The sequence below is a fragment of the Molothrus aeneus genome, chromosome 2 (assembly GCF_037042795.1).
Source record: "Molothrus aeneus isolate 106 chromosome 2, BPBGC_Maene_1.0, whole genome shotgun sequence".
NCBI classification, from domain to species: Eukaryota; Metazoa; Chordata; class Aves; order Passeriformes; family Icteridae; genus Molothrus; species Molothrus aeneus.
The window spans coordinates 93,352,507-93,380,428 of NC_089647.1; the positions used below are offsets into that span (position 1 = coordinate 93,352,507).

General features: G+C 36.9%; 1 protein-coding gene across 1 annotated transcript in view; it reads right to left on the reverse strand.

Moving 5' to 3' along the window:
- The window catches only part of MYO16 (myosin XVI), a 358,751-nt gene that overhangs the window by 184,100 nt on the left and 146,729 nt on the right, over positions 1-27,922 (reverse strand). Inside the window, exons 6-7 of the mRNA XM_066545334.1 lie at positions 15,170-15,294; positions 11,722-11,847 (exon numbers count right to left, since the gene is read on the reverse strand). Coding sequence (XP_066401431.1) covers positions 11,722-11,847; positions 15,170-15,294 — 251 coding nt within the window. The remainder of the gene's footprint in view (positions 1-11,721; positions 11,848-15,169; positions 15,295-27,922) is intronic.

The window sequence follows — 27,922 nt, forward strand, 5'->3', positions numbered from 1 at the left end:
TATTCTGCTCAAATTGGAATATTTCTGTCTTCCTATGACACCTCTTACTGGATATCTTATCCTCTGACTATTGAGAATGCTACTGCAAAGAATATTTTCCTATCTCACACTTAAATCTGAAAGTCCCACCTTTTAGATTCCCCTGGCTCCTTCTTTTCTCGCCAAGCCAGAAGATTCTTGCCCTCATTTTCAAAGGACTTCAGAGATTCTCCATGATTTATGTATTCCCATTCGTGCACCATTCTGGCTCCAGTTCCCACTGCACATTGGGCTGTGACTTTGGTCATCACTAATACATTGTAAGATACCTATTTCTGTACTTCTTCTGGGCTGCACCTTATACTAATGAGGAAGCCTTGAAAATATTGGTGAAGCTAGATTGTGAGCATCCATTCACAACCTGTTCTGAGGTGATGCTTGCTGAAGAGAAACAGGTGATGGGCTATTCCACCACTCAGAAGGACTGAAACTTGGCCCAACGGCTGTGCCCAGAGGCTGCTGATGAGTGGCCAGCAGACTCAGTGGAGGCCAGCAATCAGCACTGTAACCCGCACTCTACCCCAGGGAACAGTAGTGGGGCCTGTTTCACATCCCCATCAAAGATCTGGTTGATGGGGCAAAGTTCTCTGTTGGCATTAAATGTGAGGAGTGGCTGATATGTGAGAGGGTTGTGCTGCCATCCCGAGGGACCTCAGCAGGCTGGAGAAATGGGCAGACATGAACCTCATGAAGCTCAACATGGCCAAGTGCAAAAGAACAACCCCAGGCACCAGTACATGTTGAGGGCTACCCAACTGCGAAGGAGCTTTGCAGAAAAGGACCTGAGGGTACTGGAAAATACCTTGCTGCACATGAGTGAGCAATGTGCTTTGGCTAGGCAGAAAGCAAATGGTTCCCTGAACAGCAATGAGGAAGAGTGTTGCCCATACTTGACCTATGGTGAACCTTCCTCACTACTCAGCACAGGTGAGGTCACACCTGCAGTGCTGTGCCCACTTCTGAACTTCTCAATATAAAAGAGACATGGAAGAGTCTAGCAGAAGGGCACTAAGATAATTAAGAGACTGGAGCACCTCACACATGAGGAAAAAACGTGAGCTGGAATTATCAAACCTGGGAAACAAAGGTTCAGGGGAAGCTCATCTCAGAGTGGGTATCTCTAAAGGTTCAGGGGAATCTCATCTCATCAGTGGGTAAATACCTGAAGGGAGGGTATAAAGATGACAGAGACAAGCTCTTTTCAGTGGTGCCTAGTGACAGGTCAGTAGGACACTGAGGTATCTCCCTTGCACAGATGGATTGAGGGAGTTGGGCCTGTTCAGTCTGAAGATGAGATGACTGGGAGGGGACCACATCAATCTCCGTCAGCATCTGAAGGGAGAGTGTCAGAAGATGGAGCGAGGCTCTGCTCTATGGTTCTGAGCAACAGGACAAGAGGAAATGGGCAGAAAATGATTCACAAGAAGTTTCACCTGAACATGAGGAATAACTTCTTTAAATGCAGGTGACCATGCACTAGAAGCAATCACCCATAGAGGTTGTAGAGTCTCCCTCACTGGAGATATTCAAGAACTGTCTGGACATAATCCTATGCCCTGTGCCTTGGGATGATCCTGCTTGAGCAGGGAAGTTGGACCATATGACCCACTGTGGTCCCTTCCAATCTTATCCCTTCTGTGACATAAGGCAGCATAAATAAATTTACTGCAGTGAACATTATAAAGCCTCCAAATACAACTGCCCTGTACCGAAAAAGAGGCTAAGTTTTACCATGCATTAAATGCTAGCAAAAAAAAATTACCACCCAAAAAATGCCGAGTTTCATAAAACAAAGGCTCAGGAGCACCACTGGTGGCAAGACTGCAAGGCTTCTTGCCACAGATAAGTAACTGCAGTGACAGAGTAGGAAATATAGGGCATGCAGGGGTAACAGAGATTCCTCAACAATCTCCCCATGCTCTTGAGGCTGCCAAGGCATCTCCAAACTGCTCTCAAACCATGCTAATTTTTACTGGCAATTAATTAGCTGTAGAGCAGAACTAGTATTCCTGAAAAGTGTCTTCTTTCCTTTCTTGTCTGGTCAGATATTTTCCTCTGAAACCATGTACAGGACATTAGATGTATATGAGCACCTGCAAAGGATAAAATGCTGGCTCTGCCTGAGCTTTTTTAGCTCTTATTATCCAAGTCCCAGTCCCAGAGCCACTAACTCAGATCATTTATTCTCTTTTCTTTATCATCAGAGGGATACCTGCTTAAGTCCTAAGTGCAGAAAGCTGGAGGTTTTATGCAAATGTCCTCATGTACTGTTTTGCACAGCGATGAATATGCATTATCCAATTTGCATGAACCCCCAACAGTAAATTCCTTCAGTCTTTTATTTTCTTCCCTATCATCACCAAAATTTCTCTCCACTCCTCTCTGTTTCGACATTGGACATATTCTGTAATCTCTAAGGGACTGGGCTCACCATCAACCTTTTGGTTCCTAACCTCCTTCTCCATTTTTTATTCTCCAGGCATTTCTTCATATCCACTCCTCAGTTCTCTCAGGCTAAGTCCTCACCACCTTCTTCTGGCAATTTTCTTCTACCTGCTGACACTTCTCAGTTTACGACTGGATATGGTCCCCATCATTTTTCTGGATATGGTCCCCACCATATGCTCATCCACAGTGAGGCAAAGATGTACAATAAGAAACTAGGGGAACAACAATCTTAAATCAAAATCAGTATTATTTTTGACCATCAACCTCACATTATTGTGTGAAATACAGTAAAATCACCAAATATAGCTAAGGTATATGTTCATGGAACACAGTGAAACCTCTAGACAGAACACAAGAAGTATCACATTATACTCTGCAGACTTCACCACTGAGTAAGATGACCTATTTCTGCACTCGTGAGGACCAGTTTTCTATTGCTCACATGAGTAAAATTTAACTTACTGGGTTGAAAAGTGCATGTTTAGCTGTGTGATTTCTGTTAGGCAGTTGCTAGGACTGCTGCCTGTGAATGCTTATGATTTTTCAATTTCTTGGGGTTTTTTGTGTGTGCTTTTTGTTGGTTTTTTGTTTGTTTGTTTTGATTTTTTTAATTAGAAAAAAAAAGTAATTAAAAATTAAGCCCTTCTGGTAGCCGGGTGTGGAAAATATTTTACTTATCCTTGTGAGCTCCTGTGTTTCTATGATTTGAAGATTTTTATTAGGTAGAAGATAAATTCCATAGGCTTAGAATATTTTTGGTTGTTGTTGTCTTCTTGGAAAATAATCAAAACTTAGCCAGGTTTAAAAACTTTGAAAAAATCAGCTACCCAATGCTTGTAAGACTGTTATTGTAATTGATAAATCAGGGAGCCCCCTTTTGCTAGTACAGTCCTACATGTTAATAAAACTAGTAACAGGTGCTCTATTTAAATATACAGTTGGATGTTCAAAAGATTTGCAATAAAAAGAATAAAAAATCAGGGAAGAAGTTTCTATTTTTAGTAGCACTGTTATTATTATAATTACTGAGCTTCTGTGACAAAAGTGCTGTAGTTTAATGCTAACCATATATTCCATAGATTGAATAAATAAGATCAGATAAGTCATGGAACAATATAACTCCTTAGAATAATACTGGAGACTATTTAGCTAATTAAATGGGGTGATAATGGGCACTTTAGCAAGCATCAAGGACACAAAAAAGAAAAATGTAGGCTAGAAACCTTACTCCTGGGGAGTGAAACAAATTCCAAGACAGAGACTCCCAACATTAGAGAGGAAGATACCTATTAAGCCATTGGAGTTCCTGTGAACTGAGCTTCTAAGATCATGCATTTGTTCTCCATTACATAATAGTATGTTTTAGATAACTGTGTCCCTTACAGACAAAATTTCATAGGTAAAGCCCTAAAAAAGAGCAATAGTGTTCAGAGGCTAAATAGAATTTCCTCTGCAATTGCAAATCTGATCCACAGTACTCTTCTAAACACAGAAAATTATGTCTGAAACTCATTACAGATCTCTATTCTTAATACAATATAGATTAGGAAATTTTTTTTTCTATTTGAGTGCAGAGAAAAGGGGACCATAACCAACTGTGGTCAGCAAAGTGGAACAGATCAGGAAAAGTAGGTTGTGGGAATAAGACCCGCAGCAGGGTAGAAAGCATTGAGGGGGAGTGTGTGGAATGGAAGAAGGCATAGATAAAATGCTGGAATCTGGAACTAACAGTGTGAAATAAATGAAGTGAAAGGGAAGAAGAGAAATGTGGCAAGGAGCCAGGATGTAGGTAGAGACAGACTAATCAGAAAAATGAAAGAAGAAAGTGACATATGAGGAAAAAAACACCGAGATTGAACAAGGGAGATTGGGACTGCAAGCAAGTGGGACAGAAGGGCAGGAAGGTTGGCATGAAGTCAAAGTAGAAAAAAAATGAAAGCTTGGATGAGAACCAGGGAGTGGAGGAGGGGCAGAAGCTGACTGTGCAAGGAATCAGGATTCAGATAAAGCTTGTAAGGAAAGGACATGAAGCCAGGCAAATGAATCGGACAATAAGGCAATAGAATAAGGACAAGAATGGAACAGACTGGAGGCAATGGGACAAATCAGGCTATGTGTGGGAGGAATGAACCGTAAATACTGCGTCTGTTCAGGCACGGAGCCTGGAATGGAACCCAGGCTCCCCAAGTGTCACCACCACCTTTCTGCAGACAGCAAGTTTAACCTATATGCTTTAAGTAGACGCCTCTTTAACCTCTGGAACAGTTCCAACAAAAAAAGGGAAGCCTAATGCTGTTTTCAACTGTTAAAGCAAGTGACAAAGGTCATGTAAATGGTTTTCTATAGGCTGATGTAAAAACTGCGTCAGTCTTTACTTGAAGACTGATAACCTACATTTCTATTTTTCAATCCACCAGGAATTTTGACAGAGAAAAATAAAATAAATCAGGGAAAATATTATGTGATCTTGTGATTAGCGATGCTTGTAAGTTATGGTCCTACAAGTTATATATTTATATTACAGAGATCAGAAATCCACTTCTCAAAGTTTGTGCCTAAAAAGCCTTGTTAGACATCTTTTTCATACTTGCCTCTCATGTATGAAGGTCACTATAAATGGTATTTTAAGGAAAATGAAATTTATATTGATCGGAGAGATCCTGCAATAACCAAGTATATAGTGGAGACTATATAGCACACCTCAGCTTTAAAAACACACATGTAAACACTGAGAATTTTGTAGTAATTTTGTAAATTGAGATTTTTCCTAGTCTGTTTATGAAATTTGAACTCCTTTCTTATTATTTGGTATTGTGTGAATCTAGGATTCCTTATATTCTCTGCCCACAATTAGCATTTGAATCATCTATAGAAATCTTGTGAATATATTGAGAGTGAAAAAAAAGATATCACAAGCAGAAATCCCAAAGTGAGCTCTCTGTTTGAGGAAACTGAGTGTAATTTGATCTGAAGGGAAATACAGTTCTTCTACCTGAGTACAATCAGATATGCAAAATATGAACAAAAAGACTAAAGAAAAAAGAGTGAGACACGTCTGGATAAAACATGCTCTAGAGGATTTTCTGACCGTAAATTTAAAGACTCCAACTACTTGGTAGGGAAAATATTTATTCCCTGTGTGAGAAAAATATTGATCTATTCTTTTTGAAACACTGAATAAGCACCCCCTTCTTTAGGCTCTTCTCACTGAAAGCATTTGTGAAGTGTAGTTGCAGAAGTTCAGAAACTGCATTCAAAGAAACTCCTGTGGGAATGGCCAAACTTCATGGGATTAAGTATCATTTCCCACAATGAGTTCATATATCCATCTACACTGAAGCAAATTCCAGCAACAGATGTGGATTTATTTTTTTTTTGTTGTTTCAAGTGCAACATGCACTTAAAGAAAAAAAAAGAATCTACAGGTCATAGTTGAGTGAAATTACTAATCTGTTTTGATGAGCAAATTAGTTCCTTTAATAAGAGGGTATATAATCTGAATTTAAACAAGGAGCAGAGTCCCTTTTGTAATCTGAAATAAATGTTGTGTTTTGATGAACTAAGTAATCAGAGTGGTATGATTCAGATCAATCAAATGTGTGTAAGAGAGAATATACTTACAGAATGACAATTTCACTCATTTGAAAATGACACAGGACATAACGTGAGGTAGGCTTGATGACATCTCTAAGTTTTTTTTTAATTATGTGGAATATTTATTTTTTAATTATGTGGAATATATTATTTAAATAAATAATATTTTTTAATTATGTGGAATATAATAATATTCTTCCAATTTATATTGGAAGAAATCCTTGCTAGTACAGGAGTTACTCTTGCAGAGATTCAGTCAGCAGTTGAACAAATGTCTCATCAGTTTTTTTTTTTACATCATGAAAACCTTTAAACCTCAAAGCCAGAGGCTAAATCTGTCTTACTAAGTAGGAGAGTGCAATGGAGCAAGTTTAAGTATTCCTTATAATCCACACTGCTTAACAGTTAGCTCTCCCCCTGACTCTCCCTTGGACCATTCCAACCAGCTCTCTACAAACATGACTAATCTCCTATAGAGGAAACTAGCTTTAAACAATATGAATGTGGGCCAGGCTGCTGCCTGGCCTAATCCCTAGTCCTCTTTTATTTAGTGATTTAACAGTTTAGACATAGGCATCATCCCCCAAGGATGAAATTTTGGGAGCGGTAGTGTTTAAGCTACTGCAGAGTCAGCTCTGACCTGCATGTCTCTGATAGCTGTTTGAAAGGTGACATTTCTGTGATAAACAGCAAAGAAACAGCTTGTGCCTGGGAATTGTGCCAAAGTACCCAAGGCAAATGTCAGAGCTGCAGCCTATTCCCACCATGGGGAGGGCGAGTGTGCACTCTCCTGATCACAGCAGCTGGAAGATGTCCAGCAGGGACAGCACCACCAATGCCAGATTACTAGCTGTCCACAAAGTAAATTCAAATTAAGGGGCCAGCCTGAGAAACACAAGTCACCCTTCTGCAGCTGGCACCAGTGCCAGCAGGGGCAGGGGGGTACCCAAGCAACACCGACATGTGCCCTGCGCTGGTGTGCACAGACAGCAACCACAAACACACCAGCACTGCCCCTGCTGTGTGAGAGGGACACAAAGGGTTCCAGCTGCCATCAAAAACAGCGTTAAACACGTCTATGTCCAAAAGGCCCTGGTAAATTTACATAGGCAACCCTGACATATTCTAATTTCTTGAGGCCAGCTTTGTTTCCTTAACAACCTTATTTTTGTGTGTCTCAGGCACAGATTTGGATGTATGTTGTAGAGGTTATTATTTTCCATCATTTTATTAGAGTAAAATGATTAAGGTAAATAACTCTGATCTCAATACCTCAATAATATCAATTTTTTGTTATACTGTTAAAAACACAAAATTGCCTTTACCCTTAATTCTTATATGGGGGTGTGAGGGGAGGAAATGACAGCAGGAACTGCCATTCCTAGGAACTCAGAATAACATTGTTTAAAAATAGGTCTATTTTTTAATGTTTGCAGACTAGTAGTATTAATTAACAGTCTATTACGCTCATTAATAACCTAATCTGTTTCTGTAAAGTAGATTCTTGTCTTACAGAGACTGACCTTCAGGCAGTAGCCTCAGCTGCCCTGTTCTGTACTCAGTAGCCATATCCTGTACACAGCCCTCAAACTCACCAGCAATATCCTGTACTCCTATGCAAGAAAAATATTCTACTCTGGATCTACACATTCTGGCACTTACAGGACAATTCATTTATCATTCACCCATGCTCTGTTTTAATAGTCAAGACTGATAATGTTTTTACACAGTAAATTTATCCATTAAACTGGTTTTCTTTACAAATATTTGTAAAGACACAGATAATATTTATAATATTTTTTTTCAACATCAGATAAATAATATTTTCTGACACTTAAAACTCTTACTAATTCTCTCTCTGGAAACAATACAACAGCATTCTGCTATGTTTTGCTTGTGATAAGATTGGTTTTGTTTTAAATATCTAACTCTACTCCTCCTCTAGGATTCCCTCTGTACAACCTTATGTTTTCTAAATACAAGGCATCAACTCCATCCCCCTTCATGATGACTGGGGAGACCCAGAACACCAGTGGGCAGTCACCCCATCCTTTAGCCCCACACTTTGATCTGGATTCCTCATGAAGGATTTAAAGATGTTCAGATTACACCTCTGACATATGCTAGCTGCCCACGGTTTCTATAACCAAGGAAGGTCAGACCTATAAGCAATGAATCATCATCCCTATTTCAAATGCATCCCCTAGAATTCTCTGAGTTGTCTTCTAAAGGTGATTCTTCCCATTAGATAAGAAAAAGCTTTGACTTTGTCCTTAAGTTTAATTGGTTAAATTTAGTTGAGAAGAACCCCATCTGAAATAAAAATGGATTTGCCATTACCAAGGAATCTCTACAAGCCAGGTTTATTATAAGGTGTGGATGCAATGTCTTTCACATGATTAGTTCACTCAGATTGATGTATCATTCACCAGTAATTTTACATATAAATTACTGTGCAAGATGGAGCAGTAAGATTTTTATAATCCACTTCATTCACAACTTGAGATTTGTAACAAGAAGCTTACAGTGCCTTTATTCTGTACAAGTTTCCTCCTGTGCACAAGCAAATTATATTTTCTCACTATAAATTTAAAACTTATACGGTTCCTTGGGTGGTTTTTTTTTTTGGGTTCTTTTTTTCTTTTTTTTTTTCCCTCCAGGCAATGTAAATTAGTACCATTTCCATTATTGCTATGCTCTTATAAATAGCCAATGTGTGGGTTTCTTCCCATTTTGTGGATTTACAAATATAGAACAGTATATGTAGAGAGCTGAAGTGCTTCAACTTAGTCTGGATGTTACTCTAAAATAGAGTAACAATTTCTTCATATCACGACTTTTTTTTGGTAAGATAATATGTAAAATATGCATATGTAAGTTATGTACATAAAATTGCTCAAAAACTAAATCTGTAATTTGTACAACTAATTTAATAGCATTTTATTAAGGTGAGAATCTTCTCCACATGAAAAATACATCTGCAGCTATTTTATAAAAAGGAAAAGCTATCAGTCCTTAAGACTCCTGGAATATAATATTATTCCAATATTGGATGGGGTTTGGTTGCAGGTAGTACAGCACCGGTGCTAGAAACCTATTCAATGACAATGATTTACAACAGGTTTCCTGAAATTTCTGAGACCACTCATTAAAGGATCACTGCTTATTAGACAAGCCTTAAGACAAGTAAAGGTGATTTTGCTGTTCAAATAAATTTCTGGAAGGACAGAAATCCTCCCAAGAACTTAAAAGGACATCAAATTAAAACAAAACAGACTTTATGACAGTCTTCCAGTACAAGATATTTATCACTGTAGCAAGTTTTTCAAGTGTGACTTTTAAAAAAAATATGCCACAAAAATGTGTTAGAAGAGTGTGAAACTGTAAGGGATCAAGTCCAGAATTTATATTAATTGCTTTTTCAGGGAACATTAAATTTTTCAGCTAAAAAATAACCATTTCCTCATAAACATACTTTAATTTAAAAGAGACTATCCAATTCATGTCTTGTCTAAGGTTATTTCCTTTCTGCCAAACTACTTTTACCAAAAATTGGAACAATGCTCATATTAGTCTATAATTAATTACTCAAAATTGAATTATAAATACAGTATGCATGTGAATTCATTCTAAGGTGAAAAGATATTTCAAAATTATCATAATAAGAAAGGAAATTTTAAAAACACCCTGATGTTGTAGTTACCAGAAATGAGTAAAGATATGCAATAAATCCCTTTAATAAAGGAATTTAAATTATTTACTTGTTTCTTACAAACAGAATCACACAAAAGCTGCATTTATGTGCTTAATAACATTGGCAAATTATATATAATGCTAATAGGATATTTCTAAACTTTATTATTTACTAACACTACAAAGGAAAAAATATTTGGCCTGTATTTAGCTAATTTTAGTGAAGAAGAAGTACAGTGTTCCTTCATGGTCTTTGTCTGTATGTACCCATACTGGTTGTATTGAGACTAGAGCAGCTGGTCCCTGACTCCTCACTGAAAACTCCTGAAATAGCAAGAATTAACACTATTGTCATCTGGGATATAAGGGAGATGCAGTCCAACAAAAGTGCCGACAAAAAGAATAATTTCAAAATAACAATCTGAGCTCTTAGAATTCTTCAAAAGGAAAGACATTTTTTCCATTAGCCACTTTCAACTGACAAACTTTACATGTGCAGGCCTGTTTCTAAAAGAAAAATACCTATCTTCACGAGAAAAAGAGTATTTCAAGTCATCCAGAGTTAGCGTTGCAAACATATGAATGCTACACATATATAAGGAAAGGTAAGTCCTTTTCCAGCCCTTTCAAGTGATTTCTTTCAAGTCCTCTTCAATTAAACTCAGGTTTAGCTCTACAACAGAGGAGATGTACAGCTGTAGTATAATCACATTGTTGCAGTACAAAGCCCTAACTTGTAAGCCATCCTAAAATGTGAGAATAAGAAGCTCAAGACTGCATCACTGTTATCCCTTACTTCTGAGCAAGAGCTTTCCTGCCCTACTGAACTCTGAACAGGCAGAGTGAGTGCAGAGGGATCAGTGAGAGCAGTAGAACTGAAGCAGAATTACAGAACAGCACAGGGTAAGATAGGATGAGAAAATTAAATCTACAGTAAATTCAAAAGACCCCTGATACCTCACTTGCTAACAAAATTTTGGTTCAGCAAATCTCTGTGTGAAATTTTTCTCTGTAAATTTACACTACCTGAAGTATTGAGGATATACTTCAGGCCACATATATGTATATTTTATATATATATATATATAAACCAATAACTTAATCTGTTATGAAAACATGCAGATCTTTGACACTCTATAAAAGAGCAGACACAGGGTATCTCAACAGGAGAAATCTATTACCCAGCAGAACTAATTAACCTAAATAAACATATCTATTTTTACTATTTTATTATAAGTTTTTGCTCCATTTTTACATTTTTCTTGTTATAAAGTGTATTATTTATTTTCTGAAGTCTGAGCTAAGATGCATCTCAGAGGTTTTTAGAAGACACCTATGGGTAAGTGGTGATTTGTGAGCCCTGAGGTGGGTGGAGAGCTGTGAAGAGCTCTCCGAAAATGGTCAAACTGTAACAAAGACTCACTGAACATGTCTGGGGAGACTGAGGATGAAGGAGAACTGAAAAGGGAAGAAAACTGAAAAAGTATTAAGAGGGACAAGTCATGTTTAGGCATGGCCCCTAAATCCCAAACTCAGGACACCCTTCCACAACTCAGTGACTGGAAAACTTTGAACACAGATGCTAGATGGATCCTGGACATTTATTCACAGAAATACACACAGCAGAAATCTAAATAAACTTTGATATTAGACTGTAAAAAATAACTGACAAAGTGTTTATTTTGTCTTCCTTTCAAATGTCAGTGGAAACCTAGTTTTTTCTGCAGACAAACTGTTGCTGGTGGTAGCTTGAGCTGGTTTGGGTTAATAGCTTTACAAGCTTCATTATCAAATGATCTCTGTTATTTCAGATGCCAATCTGTACTACAGGAATGTGAAAGCTTTTTACATTAAAGTAAGAATAGCCTCCCAGACTTGAAAGGATTTGCTATTGCTACAGAAAACTACCACAAAGGAAAGAGAAGCAGGTGAAAAATCATGCTTTACCTGTCCATACTTTGCAGCCAAATGTAGGGGTGTCCAGTACTGATTATCCACTGCATTGAGATCAGCCCCATGATCTAGTATCAGAGATGCAACATTCTTGTATCCATTAGCACAGGCCACATGCAGCTGCAATATAAAAGGTAAATTTTGCATATATTAATAGTTTAAAGAACTCATCCATGGTGTACTTCTTCATATCTTTACTAATCACAGTTACAGCAAACACAAAATGTATATGTGATTACTACAGCCTAGAAAACCACTGCAGAATCTTTTTTAGCATTTATAAACAAGATGCACCTGAAAAAAATAATTCTAGCTTTTTGTGAGCTACTAAACAGTCTAGTCTATTGCTTTTCATATAACTTCAAGCAAATATGCTTTCAAGCAAATTCAAAGACTCATGAGCCAAGGTGGAATCACAGATTTCAACAGAGCTTGAGCTCTCTTCGAGCCTAGAACTTTGTTTTGTAGCAGTTCAAGTATCCCAGATTTAAGCTGACACTACTCCAAAATGAATTCATTAATACATAATCAAACCAAGCACATTGACACTGCAGCACAAAATTAGTGACAAAAAATACTTTCTCAGGTTTGAACTACAAAGATTTTTTTTTCTATACTTGTATTGCTTCCCTAGATATTTAATTATTTTTATTGGTAATTGTTGGAACAATTTTAGTTGATTTTCTGTATCTCTAAACTTCATTGAAGAGTCAAAGTGGAATAGAAGGAGGGTAGAAAATGCAGTAACAGAGTGACAGAAACTTGGTCAGCAGGAACCTCAGGAGATCAAGTAGTGCAACTTGCTGCTAAAACAGGGATAACTTCAAAGGTAGCTGTGTTTGCTCAGGGCTGAGTAGCAAATACTGTAAGAATGATAAAGTGTGAAAACTGTAATGGCAAGAAAAGGAAAAAAGAAATTTAAAAAATATCTTTATTGATGGCCGATTTGAAGAGCTGGACATTATATTTTGCAATGTATTATTATTTAATGCTCTGTATGTGTTTGGCATTTATATCAGCAATCAATTCTACCATATGCTATTTATAGGATGAGATTTTTTTAATATAAAAAATGCCAGCAGCCATGTGGGCTTTTATTTAAAACTAATAGGAAGTGTGCAAAATAAATATAAAAATAATATAATAGCAAACAGATCTTGTGAACAGAGAAGAAGAAGATATTCTTTTTCTGGTGGTTGAAATGGATGTATAATGGCAATAAAAAGGTCTTGTAATAAACCTGTTACTACAACTGAGTAGTTCCAAAGTCACTGTAAGAATAGGAGACACTAAAATGAGAGTTTGGGATATAATTTCCCTTACCTGCTATTTCTGGTTCAGCTGCACACACAGAGCATACATAAAGTTTTCACTATGAACATGATTGATGCAGAGGGAAAGAATACAGTCATTCAAAATCTTCCCCTGGAAAGGGGGCAAAACTCCTCTGGGGGCAGAACTTTGATTCTGCATGCTATGATTTCCAATCAAAACCCTCAAATCTTTCCTGCAATTTGACACAGCTTCATGGTGGAGGGAGGATGTGTTTTAACAGAAGAAACTACAGCTTCTATCCAGACATCAACCAGACAAGCGCTATTTTCAAGCAGTGTAAAAGCTCCTAGGAAATATTCTATGGCTGAAATCTTTCAAAGAAAAACTATTAGAGGTGAATAAAGCAGAAAAAATTCAGTGTCTGTTGGTAATGCATGTGCACAAATGTAGTTGTTATGAGTCAAGGAGAATGTGTATATTTATATATTTAAAACAACTTCTTGCTTGATTCATCTTAACTTACACACAGACATATATATATATATATATATATTCATTCTGTCAAGAGAAATTTGAGATTTTAGACTTAAAACTTTTGATTTGAGACTTAAAACAAATATATTTGTCTTTTTTTTACAGATAGATGTAGAGGGACAAAACCTTATTTCCAGAACCCTCTTATATCCATACAACATTCACAGACTGGCTGACTCAACACCCATGAACAAAGAGATAATTGTTTAAGAAATTCTGGATGTTCCACCAATTTGTCAAACAAAAGTTTCACATAATAGAAATCTCAAAGAAATGCAAAGTTACCTACTTTGTATCTATTTCTTGAAAAAATCAGATTTCAGCATAAAAACTTTTCATGCAAAAAGTATCCCTTTTGTCGACATTCTACTAAGCATACAGCAAAAACCCCAAAGTACTCACAATGCTCTTCTCCCAGTATTTGCTGTTCTGTTAAACACCTTTCAGAAATGTATTTCAACTATTCCAGCTAACTACAGGAAAGGTTTTATACAGTTGGATTTATTTAAGTTCATAACTCAGTTTAACTGAGACAATTGTGACTAAAATAGCAATAGAAGTACAACATCTATGTGATTTAGTAGCTTAGATAAAAATATCAGGAAACTGGAAGGTAAATTAATGGTTTTATGAAATAAACTAAAACTTGTGCTGTGTCTTCCCAGCCCTTCTCTGCTGTCTTGTTTTTCAATTAACTGCCTTGGGATTGTCACTCCAGAAGTCACAGTGTTCTGTTTCTATAGAAGCCTGTGGCTGGATTCAATCCAGGTATGAGGCTGATGACTTTTTCAGTTATAGCTTAAACACTCCACAGATATAAAAATATAGAATGATTTACTATATTAATTATCAGGCAATGAAATTCAATGCAAATGCAGAAATGATAGTAATAATTATTAGTGTTCCAATTATATTTGCACAGTATTTGCAGAAAAAAACAGGGAACTTTAAAAAACGCATTCAATATATTAATGCTGCTGATTTACCATTTATTGATTGAAGGATTGATTGATTGATAATGGCATTGAAGATTTTATATGCAAAGGGATTATTCCACATATGCTATGGAACTACACATGAAATTAGAATTATTTGGCAGCTGAAGAAATAGGAGTCCTGACAAAACAAATGGATAGAAGATCTATTTGCAGGAGAAAAGTATAATAAAACCCAGTAACTATAAATAACATGCAAATTTGGGAATAGGAGTACTTTTCCATGTATGCGGTGAATGCTTCAATATACTGAATCAAGATTGGATTGCTATAGTGTTTTAGTAGAACTCAGGCAGAAGATAGGATCCAAAACCAGGGATCACTCAGTGAAGTTTCAGCTCCTCTCACACACAGAATGTCAGACACCACATGTATCTCCTACAGCTTTAAACAAAGGTGCTAATATATTTGCTATTAAATTTAATGTTGCATATTTGTTGGCTAGGAGAAAAGAAGTTGTCATTGAGATGTTGCACTACCCTATTTTAAAATCCATATTATGCATGGAATTGACACACATCTATTTTCAAAACACCAGGTAGAAACAAAACCCTCTTAAGAGAACTGCCTTGTAAACATGCTGAACTTGTTGCAACACATGCATATTCCTAGGGTGATGATTCCATACCGCCACTCACCAGGGTAACTCCTTCATCATTCTTCTGATTCACACTCCCTCCACTCGAGATGAGCTGTCGGACATCTGTAAGCATTGTCATAGCTCTCTGAATCTTCATTTGGCGTAAGGAATTCAGCTCTACACCTGGAAAAAGAAAATGATAAAATTCTGCTATTTTCTTCATCAATAAAGAGCAGATATATGATTTTGTGTTATGGGTTTTTAAAAGCTTAATCAACATTTAAATAGACTTCAGTATATATTTTTCAGTGTTTACTTACCTACCATTACCAGAAAGTCTGCTCCTATATTTATCAGTCGATACACGGATGATTTAAGTCAGTGAGCAATATCCAATAAACCACCCTGATCTCCTACTGGCTGCAAAAGCAGTTGCAGGTAAAGGAGCTGCAATATAATGAAACCCACTGGGAGTGTGAAATAGCTGTGATTGGGAAAAGAATTAAAAAATCTAAGGAAGACACTCAAGTGTTTGGGACTCATTTAATTTTTTGTCGTTGTTGCATTCTTTCAGTCCTGCAAATACATCACAGTACCCAGACCAGTCCCTCAAATTTGGTGTCTGAACTGCTTGAGAGGTTGTGAGTCAAGAAAATTATGTTAAAACTCAACATTTTTTTATGTCCCTGGGTTATTTCTAACTGAGATTAGCTCTCCAGCTGAGCCTAGACCATTTCAAGGCCCCATAAACCAAGAGGAAATGTGGTGTGGCAGTAGGAACAAATAGGAGGGGATAAGAGGAAAGAATGGTATGGGATTGCTTGTGTCAGCATTGCTCCTGAAAGAATAATTGTCAAAGAACGGTATCAAAAAGAAGATAAGCAAGGCAGTCTATAACTTAAGAAAGCATGGTCTCCAGTCTGAAGAGGTTTAAAATAAGAACCAGGATACAACAATAGTGTGAAGTGATTAAATTAGCAACTGGCTGTGGTTTGATTGGAACAAATAACCTTAATTTGGGATTTCATTCTTCTGCTTCTAGTTCGATGTGATTATTTAAATACATATATAGAAAATGAAATTTTAGTATAAAAATTCTATTCTGGCCATGACATAGCAAAAAATCATATGAAGAAATGATTTATTATTTCTCTTACACATTTGTCACTGGGTTGAAAAATGACAAACGATAAATTAATTTAATGAATATGTATTTAATAATGTTTTACCTTCAACATTTCTTAAAGTTCTTTATATTACTAAAAAACTGAAGCCTGTTTCAGAGTAAAATAATATTTTCAGTTTCTTAGTTTTAATCTGCCCTGTATAAATGGGTGCAATTTATACCCTTGTATAAATGAGTGCACCAATATGTAGGTCATCAAAGAATTCAAATAGTTTTTTTCAACATGCCACTGTATATACAGCTTTATGTTCTGTTGCCTGCAACACTTGTAAGAGTTTCACTTCTGAAGTGAAATGTTGAGTGTAATCACTGTCTTCCAATTCTCTTATTTTTAGACCTGTCACCTAAATGTTTTGTGTTTTTTTTAATCTGGATCAACCCTGTAATCTTTTATATGAATGTAATTTAGACAAACACATATGTACATACATACATATATATATATATGTATATATATGACACTGATGGATTAAATTAGACAATGTCCCCAAAGGAGAATGTGTTTAACATCCTACTGCCTGAAAGTTGCTAGACCAGAACACAATACCAATTTCACAGTATGTTCTCAGTGTCTCCTAACAATCAATTTTTTTTTTGTCAGAATTACAGCTTTTATGCCTTCATCATCACATTTCAGAGTAATGATTTGAAACTACCTGATGACATTTACAGACTATCAATGCTGCATGATGTCAATTAATTTTTTTTTCCCTTTCTGTTTCTACCCATTTCCTGCTTTTTGCAACAGTAAATTAATGGTTTCATACTTTTTTCCCAGTAACCGAACTCTCCCAAATACCTAAGGGCAATATACACCCCAAATTAATTATCATTTGCAGTGTTGACTTGACATTTTAAACACCCAACACTGAAGACTGAGCAGACAAAATTAAACTTCACTGGTCCAGATGAAGGTTTTTTTCTGATGTTCTCAGGTAAGGAATATTAAAGTATAAAAATAGATGAAGCATTTTATACCTGATGAAGGCAGGCATGCTTAAGTACTGTTGACAGAACTTATGTCAATTTTTTCTTTCTCTTGATATATCCAGTAAATGATTAGAAAAAGTTTTGGGTTTCAAGTAGAGAGGAAATGGGTGGAAATTAATTTACTACCTCTTTATCTGAGAATATCTCAAACACTCAAAAACAAAAACTAAGTTCACAATCCACAAATTAGAAATACAGTTTCTGATTTTCCCAGGAAGAAAAAATGAAAAATTAAAAAATCCAAAAAAACCCACTGAGAGTGAAACACAGTTATTATGGGTTTGTTTCCTTCATCATGTTTAGCATAAATTACAGTAATGCCTACATGTTGAGGGCAGAGGCCAGCTGAGTTTACTCAGCCTTTTCTAGCAATTTACTACTGACTTACACCCAACACAGAGAATTAACATATCAGTACACTGTTATATTAACAGTGAAATATTGATCCTTACTCCCTGTAAATTGCCTTTTATATAAATTTGGTTATGACTTAGCTGGGGGTACAAAAAACCTAGCCATTGAAAGATTAACTCTGCTCATGTGTAAGGGAAAATCAAGAAATGCATTCAGTTGTATTAATTGCTGCTTAATAATTATTTTCTCTCATAAATGTAATGCAGCCATGAGCTCAGAGAAAACACATAAACCACAGAACAATAAAAGTCACAGTCTGTGTGAATATAAAACCTATTCAAGACAGCTTTACTGGCTTCAAACTAATAGTTGTATAAATGAATGATACATATTTCAATAAACAAACAGAAGAAAATCAGCCCAGCAAGAGAGGTACCAAAGGAACATGCTTCCACAGACTTCACTTTTTAAATATTCAGAGTAGGTTTGAAAATGCTACAGAAACAATAGTTTCCTTTTCTCTACCTTTACAAAAAATATAATGAATACATGTAAAAATAATCTGTTTCAGTTTTAGAAACATAGTTTTGAATTCCAAGAACTCAGGAGCTATTTAGCTTCAAGCCAAGACTTCTCTGGTGGGGAGCTGAGAAGCAGATTTATCAAGCATGCACATGTACCATTCTCTGAGGCTCAAACAAGGAGACCTTGTCAATAAGTGCTTTCCTTTAATCAAGTTCATAATTCTGGGGAGTTTGGTCTCCCTCCCCAGGGTGTGATACTTTCCAGGAATTTAGATGGAACAAAAAAATGCTGCTCATACAGTAACTAACTCTCACTGCCTGAATTAAAGAATGACCTTCACGTTGCTTTTCAAAGGGGAAATGTGGTTTAGATATTCAGCTGAAATGGGACGACAGCCAGCATGAATAAAAAGAGGAAGAAAAACACATTGGCATCTACTATGTGAATAGATTCACATTTCAAAAACTGGAAAGTAAAAAAAAAAACTAAAAAAGGCATATAATGGAAAAAACGCTCAAAATATCCTGTAAAATCAGAAGGGCTACACAGTCAAGAATTCTGCAGGAGATAAGATGGAAAAGGAATAGTTAAAACATCAGTACATCAGTGACCCTGCAGGGCACACATTTGGTGATGAGTATCAGCACTGATGTCAGGCAGGAATATAACCTAAAAGCTACAAAATAAATTACCTCTCACTGTTTAAGAAAATCAACTAACAAGGCTGTTTCATGTGCTTTGGTTGTCTCACTCTCTGGCATATGGTTATAGAAGTGACAACCAAAAGGAATAGAAAGACCTCAGATAAATAATGCATTAGTAACTTTCCAAAAATGTCAGTGATAAAGAAATGCAAGGCAAACAGAACTGAGGGTTGCTATTAAACACCTTTTTCTCACAAATGTCCAGTACAATGAAGTGTGCAAGGAGAACACCCATTCCTGGGATCAGTACAAAGAAAAGCACTGAAGCACTCTGGCAAACACCCATTGCACACACCCTCAGCAGCCACTCTTGCTGTAACATGCAGGTCTCATTCTCCAATGGGTTTTACATTCTTAAGGAGAGGTCAACAGCATTTTGTCTTGCAAACACAAATGTACATTAAAAACTTGCAATGGCTTTGAGAAACCAATCTCTCTCCTCACACTTGAGTTTTTTCTCACTCTTATCTATATATCTGTCCTTCCTGCACAGAGCTGTAGATAAATCAAGGCTCTTCACCCCATGTATGATGAGCCTCTCTTACTCTTCTATAATTCAGGGGATACCACAGTTCAGAATTTGTATTTTTCTTCTGTGCAGCATAGAATAGGATGTTAAAAAAAAATCATGATACAACTCTTTAGGTACTAATTTTAATTCATTGAAATATCTGAATGTATCTATTATTTTATCTGCTTAAAGTTTTAGAAGGACTTTTCTGGCTGCTTACTAGATATCTTGGTAAAAAACATTATTTTTGTGAGATTACATTGTTCAATAGCCCTTGTGCACTTGGCATTATGTGAATCTGATTTTCAAAGGTCAGCATATAAACAAATACATGCCAGCAACATTTACTATGCAAGAAGGGAAGCCAATATTTTCAGATTCTGCAAAAGAACATATACTTGCAAAATTATTGAAGCCCATAGCTCTAACTCACTGCAGCAGTACTGACTGGTTGTTCCTGGAGGGTTTTGCCTGTCTGCCTTTAAAGATATCATTACCTATGTTTAGTGAAGTATCTTTAGTTCCATAGACTGGCTTGGGTTGAAAGGAGCCTTAAAGGTCAATCTAGTTCAACCACCCTCCTATGGGCAGGGTGACTGAACTAGAAAAAAACCTTTCACTAGACCAGGTTGCTTAGAGTCCCATCCAACCTGGCCTTGAGCACTCCCATGGATGAGGCATCCACATCTTCTCTGGGCAACCTGTTCCTGTGCCTCACAGTAAGGAATTTCTTCATTTCTTCAATTCTTCCACCATCCTCACAGTAAGGAATAAATAATATCTGAACTAAACTTACTCTCTTTCAGTTTAAAACTACTGTCCCTGTCCGGTCAGTACATGTCCATGTAAACAGTCTCTTTCCATCTTTCCTACAGGCTCCCTTCAGGTACTGGAAGGTTGCAACAAGGTCACGGCAAACCCTCTTTTCCAGGCTGAACAAGCACAATTCTCTCAGCCTTTCCTCATAGGAGAGATCCTCCATCCCTCCAGTGATCTTGTTGGCATCTCCTGTACTCATTGTGACAGCTCCATGTCCTTCCTGTGCTGGGAAGCCAGGAGCTGGATGCAGCACTGCAGGTGGGGTCTCACCAGAGTGGAGCAGAGGGGCAGAGCCACCTCCCTTGTCCTGCTGCCCACACTGCTTTGGATGCTGTCCAAGGCACAGTTGGCTTTCTGGGCTGATTAGGTTTATCTCCTTCTAGTCTGAATATGCTATCAGAAGTGAAGTTCCCACCTCCTCCTCATGTAGATATCAGAGTGACAATTCTCCCACACTAGTGAACATGCTTTTATTCCTCTCTCTTCTACAATAAGGACATTGATGATCCTTTCAGCTAAAATTAGTTAAGTGAACTGTCTCTTAACTCGCATGAAAACAAAAATATCTTTTGTAATTTATTTTAAAAGGCTGACACAATTTCAAGGCTTAATATTAATGCATTCATTTGTGGACATGTAATGCATGTTTATTATTTTTTTTGTTATATTAATACTAGAACATAGAAGCAAAATAAGTATATCACTGTCTCTGGCTACTTCTGGTAAATATCATGTCTGAAATGAGATCATCACAGATGGTATTTCTACACTACAGATTTTACTGTAAGGTTTTAATATGCTATAGTTATTTTTTTTGTGAGAGAGCAGTAAAAGCAGGCTACCCAACAAATGCAAGGGAGGCAGGAGCTGAGGATGAACACAGGCCAGGCAGGTCACCATCCTTGCTGACCAGGGCACAGTCCCACACCCAAAAAAGAAAATCGAGCAGGTCTGGTGATGGGAATCAGGGCTAACAGAAGTTCTGTGGTTGCCAGAAAAGCCTCCAGGGACAAATCCAAGTAAATCAGACGAAGCAAGGAGTCAAGTCAGTGGTCCAGGTTTAAGGTCAGCAAGGATCATGGCTGGGCGCAGGCCTGCCTCAAGCAAGGACCTGAGACTAAATGTGGCTCCAGAGACAAAGGATGGATGAAAGATTATGACAGTGCTGCTCCCAGCTTTGCCTCCCAGCTTAGCTCCCTCCCATCCAACAGCCCCCAGGTCACAAGGCCACCACAGCTGGCCTTGAGCTCAGGCAGCCACGGCCCTGGGAGCAGGGATGGAGGTCACAGGGCCTGTGGGTGCACTGTGGGCACTGACAAGTTTTCCATCTTGATTAAGGTTATAATTTTAGGAATTCCATAAAAAAGTGAAAATATAGTTCTGATGGTAACGAAATAGATTTCTTGATAAGATGTTTAAAAGAATGCTGAAAGGGCATCCCCATTTTCTGATGTTCTTCACAATCTTTTTTCAAACCTTTGCAAAGCTTATTAGTCAAGTCTATTTTCCTTCTAGTATCTGTTAGAAAACTAGACCATAAACTATTTGCTATAATTTTAAATGTTAATTTCAGTGCCAAAAGTCTGAACAGTGAATTTAAAGGTTTTCCCTTTTATAGAAACATATGGGTGACATGCTGGAAATACAAAAATATTAAGAATCTAAGACTTCAAAGCCCCCCAAGAACTATAAAAAATTAAAAATTAAGGTAGCTCATTCACACTTATATTAGAAAACCCAAGGGCCAAAGGAAAATAAACATTGTCAACTATGAAATTTTCCAATGTGTCACATTTTCCATGTGCACCATTTTTGAAAGGACCTACTGAAACATTTCATTTATTCCTCTGTTCTCACTGGCAGCACCAACACCTAACCCCTACCATCAATTAATCAGGTTCTCTTCAGAAAAAAAATTATTTTGTGTGTGATAATATTATGGGTAGGTGGTTCCCAATCAACAAGAATCAAAAGGAAAAAACTTTGAGCCACCCTGAGGCTGTTTTGCTTTGATTGCCTATTTTTCTGTCAACCGACTGCATCAATATTGTTGAAAGAAAATGAGTGAGCATAAATCAAGATCATGGTGCATATGGTTCTGAAACAGAAAATATATTAGAGAATTTAGTTTTAGCTGAAGCTTGCTGATCTTTAGTGCTAACAATCTGTAGGTGTTGGCATTTTAGTGAGTTCTTGATGGAGTATATTAGCAATAATTCCTTAATATCTGTAAAATAGTTTAAAATATTAAAGTCTAGACCAGTATTTTTCTGAAATAATATTGATTTATATCCCTTTATTTTTTTGACTGCACTGAAGAAAATCTAAGTGTTTTTCTCCCGTCGTTGGATTACTAGATCTGTTCAAGGGTTTCTGTACCACAACCTCAACACTAAAACATTTTGGTGTACACATTCATTATTTTTAACTAACAACAAATAATCCAAATGAAAATACACACAGCTAGGATCTTCATTTTGATTCAGTTCTCACAAAAAGTGCCAGAGTATTGAGAAACACACAAGGAGATGTACTGTGCAGGTGTTGGCAGTTGTGGGGCTGTAGGGATGGGGTGTGTGGGGAGAGGCAGGGGCTGTCCTATCAGCTCTAGCAGACCCTCAGCAGCACACAGCTGAGCCTGCAACCAAGTATGGCAAAGCAGATAGACACTCCTAAAGGAGCTCCATACCTGAAAAAAAACCCCAAAAAACAGAATGGAGCAAAGGAAAAGTGTGAAGAAGAAAAGGGACAGAGAGGGAGACTGCCAGGTACCAACTCCCCAATGCCATGTGCTGCTTGGGAGGGTAGAAGAGTTTGGAGTGAAGTGAAAAGAGGGGAAGTGAAAAGTGAAAAGAGGGGAAGAAAAGTCTTGTCCTAATGTATGTCTTTCTGTTTTCCTCTACCTCAACTTATTCCAGTTGAGGAATTCACCAAGTTGAATCTGGTGAATGACTAATTTCACCAAGTTGAATCTGTTTAGCCTGTGACAGTAACGGGTAAGCAATCTTGCTGTCCTTTTCAGGAAGGGAATGGGTGAGCAGCTTTGTGGGAGCTTTTACTGCAACCACACCAGATTTTATGGATAACTTCAAATTAACTTACAGTTTAATTTTGGTATATCTTCCTATCACATTCTAGATTACTGTAAAGTGTCAGGTTTGCAGTAAACTTTTTCTTAATCCTTGCCCACTACTTTTCTAAATTAGATTTTTCTGCACATGTCATATGTCCCATATGTTGCTAACTGTTGGCTTCAGGGAAATTCTCCTTATTGTAGTAATTGACAAGTTGGCTATTTCTGGCTAATGTTAAAAGCTGTCTTCTGTGTAGGAATCTGTACTAACATTTAGCTTCTTTTTTTTTTTTAATTCCTACCTACTGCTGCAAGGCAGTAAAATAAATTTATTTTTTCTATTTTGCAGCTGAAGAGTAAAGCTTAATTCCCTTGCTAGTAAAAATTTAACAAACAATGGTCTATATTTGCAAAATCTGCACATTATTTTAACTGATTTAAACCATACAAAGCCACCTGAATGGATGGGGCTTGCACATGATTTTTGCTCTATAGGCAGTTTTCTGAGACACCTGAATATGATCCTTTTAATATTCAGGGAACAAAACAGACCTATTATCCCCCCAGCTTGGAATAGCATAATAGATTTTGCTTAACTGCATGAAATCTCTGTTACCATCAAAGGTCAATAACCTTTAACCAGCTATTTTAAATTAATTTGCCCCCACAGAAACTGAATAATACTGTGTAAAACACTTTGCAGAAAAGCAATACCCATTTTTTCTCCTGTACCTGTTTCACAGTAGAAAAAGGAGTACCATCCGTACCTTTGGGTAGATATGTTATTTAAATATAGTCAATCTTCAAAAAATAAAACCACGACAGATGGTTTTCTTTTGCTTTAGTAATTATCTGTTACTGCATGAAACTCTCACTACACAACAGACAAGAAAGCCATTAAATTCGCTTTGAGATCCCTGTGGTATGTAGACAGTTCTTTTAAAAAAAAGTAAATGTCCAAATATTCTTTTCTGAAGCCTGAGATCTTGGAGGACAAAAGAGAATATTTTCTTTGGAAATTAATTACAGTGAATGTGTCACCTCCTATGACTTGGCAAATACAGAATCAAGAACTATCTGTCAGTCAGTTTTAGTTTATAGCTGAGTCATGCAATCCACTATACAACTAAATACCAAGTAACAAAATAAACAAAAATGTTGCATTCCTCAAAGTATTAAATATTTAAAACAGCCTAATGGAAAAGGAGGAAACAAGAATCATATGCCAGGATCAGAGTTTCACTGACACAGTTCTACAATAGACCATTCTGCCTCCAGAAACACTGGCAGTCATTTAAAGTTTGATTGTTTTAAAATGCCATAAATGACTCAAAAGGTTTGCCTTAAAATTAAAACTATAATTAATCAAAACAAAAGTTATGGAAGGTGCTGGGTGGACTTTCTTGATGATTTCAATAATCAATCAGGTAGGTTTAGAAGAAAGCAGGACAAATAGTGAAAAAATAATCACCCTTTTACATTATGCACAGAGTGCCTTTATGATGGGTATCCCCAATTGTCTGCTCTGTTTACGCTGGATATTAAGTTCTGCACCTTAAGACTGGTTCCAAGAGAGAAGTGGGTGGGAAGAAGAATGGAGTTTGTTATCAGAAACTGCACTTGTGCCCCCACATCCTACTCCTGGACTGTGTTGTCTGCAGTGGGCAGTGGGAGGGAGCTCTCCTTTGTTTTTTTGGTAGTTTTTTTAGCTAGCTGAGGCAGAGAAGTCCCCAGACTGTGCTTTTTCTTTTTCTTGGAACAGCCCTGCTCTGGACTGAAAACCCAGAAGAACATCAGGAGCTCACACCTGTGGCCCATCAGGGACATGGAATTTTCCAGTGCTGGAGGGATAAGAGACTGAGTGAGCCAAGCTACATCCCATGACAAGGACTTTCTGCATTTGCCATCTCTTCAGAACAGCAAGAGGTTTTATTGTTTAATATTACTCATTTCATATGTTTCTGAATACTTTGCTTGTTAAATAAAGAGGTTTTTTCCACTTTTCTCCAAGCAATCTTTTCCTGAACAAGTTGGGGGAGGGGTCACTTGAATCTGCTTTCTAGAAGGCCCCCTTTCGAAGTTTCCTCCCACATTTGCCCTAAACCAGGACACATTATTATTTTAATTTCACCTCTGAAAGGAGACACTTCCTGAAAGTAAACAGTGAATGGATTTGAAGCTGAAGGTGTAAGAGGCAACAAAGAAAACTTCAAATGAAAACAAAATGAAAAGAAATTACATAAAGATGGGTTAGTACTGGAATGCCTAGAGAGAAGTGGAATCTCAAGTCCCACCTGGCGTTCTCTCAGTTGGCCTTGCCTCGGCAGATGTTGAAATCCTTAAATAAGTCGTGACTTTATTTTCATAGCAAAACAGGAACACTAGTAACATGGAAAACAAATGACATCTTGGCACAGAACAAATATAACAGCTTTTACTGGTGTTTTCCTTGTAGCTGGTCAAATTAATAACCCTTCAGATCCTAATTCACGCCTCATTACAGATGCCTACCTTCAAAGCATCTCTTTGGCTCTAGGAAGTTTTGCTATAGAGTGGCTACCAGATATTAAATTTATATAAATCAATCCAAATAGAGTCCTTGAGCTCATGAGCCCAATAGGCTTCTGAATGCCCCTTGGACATAATCTAATATGATACAGTTAAGCTGTTTCACACACTTTCCTAAGCATAAAGCAGGCTGCTGTATTTCCCTTCCATCCTCGATTAGAGATATCTTAAATGAAACTCACAACATGCCAGAATCATTACTCAACAGAAACAATGCTCTTTATATACAGAGAATGTGTACCTCAAATTGTGTTCTCTTAGGTAACTGAAGTCTGCTAATTTCTTTCTTCAGTCAATAATTACTTAATACAATGTAAGATTATTTATATAATGTAATATAATAGCAGAGTAAGCTAATTTCTGTACAGGAAAAGAGAATATTTTAATGAAATACTATTAATTTCCTTAGACTTCAGTAATAAAATCTCCACAAAATATCCTAATATGTTGTGTTCCATAACAGTAAAGTATATATCAAAGCTTTCTGGCAGTTCCTACATGATTACAATATTTTGTACTTGTGATACTCCTGTGCCCTAACAGATCATTTACAAGCAGAACTCAAAGAACTAACTCCAGTCACTGTTTTAAAATATATAAATCATTAAAGGCATCCAAGGCTATTGTTATCACTTATGGCTCCAGGCCTTCTGCAGAGTAAATTAAGTTACTTCAAACAATGAAGAGCAATTCAGTCACTAAGATCTCTAGTGAAATTAAACAGATACAGTAAACTACCACAGTAGTAAAATCTGTAAGAAGTTGTATACATACTAGACTTCTAAGAACTCTAATGTTTCCAATTAACAATGTTTTCCATGGTTTCAAAGTTACTTGTTGCAATCTTACTTTGTTTCATCAACGTAGATTGATAGCTTCTGCTTTTCTCATTAGCTAAGCTATAAAGCACCTAATTTTACTTTTCTCTGTGATCTCCGCAATTAGAGGCAATGATTAAAGTATACACAAATCTCTTCTTAATATTGTAAACCAGGATGCACAACTGAATGGAGAATTGAAACATGAATATGAAATTAAAACATTCTAGGAATGTAGGGAAGTTCAGAGAATAGGGAAATATTCCTTATACATTGTATTTAAAGGCTGAGACTTTGGTTTGGTGTTTCTCAATACTGCAGGCCAAAGATGGTATTGACTACAGCATCACCTAATCTTGTATAAAGAGACTTGGCCCTGACCTTGCTCTGTGTTGAGGTATTCATACGCAGGTGTGCATGGGGATTGCTGCCGCAAGAACTTCACCAAAACAATGCACAGAGAAACACTGAGGCTGGGAAATTCAAAGTAATTCATACTTACTCATAGATCATAATTTACTTCAAGAATCTCCTCCTCAGTTACTATTAATCTTGGTAGGCTATACAAATATTTCATAGGTATTAACTAAATTTCAAAAGTCAAGTGTAAAGTAAGGATACTTTGAGCTGCCTATTGTTACAAGAATAATACTAGCAGACCTAGAAAAGTTGATGAGCATTTTGACACTGATCACCCCAAAGCCAGCTCTTCATGCATTACTGCAGTTAAGGGGTAGGATTGATCTATCCTGACAATCTAACCCTAAAGCTTGTCAAATTAAGTTCTTATTAGTCAGCAGAAAGAAACAGTCCTGGAAGTCAGTTCTCCTCACCTTGCCAGGTTAGAAAGAGATGAAACAACGCATGCATTTCCTCTTTCTCTCTATTGACCTAAAGGTCTGGATGATTAACTTAAGCTTGTCTACCTAAAGTCAGTAGAGGTAGATGTCGCCTTCAAAATATTTAAGTTTTTTAATTTGGTAACTTCTAACACTCATAGAATCACTGCTTAATTAGGAATAGTGCCTATCTTACCTACTGTAAAAGAGATATCACTATAAGCAGACCATATCTTGTATGCTACAAGAATTTTGCATGTTACCTGTTAAATGCGAGTCAAAGTATTTGGAACATTTAGACAACAAATATCTGTGTTTTTAAAGGCAATCAAGCTTTTAGAAGCTAATAGCTGCTTTACCATTAGAAAAATCCAAAACCAGAGCTGCGAAGACACTGCCACACACTGAGGAAACAAAATTATAA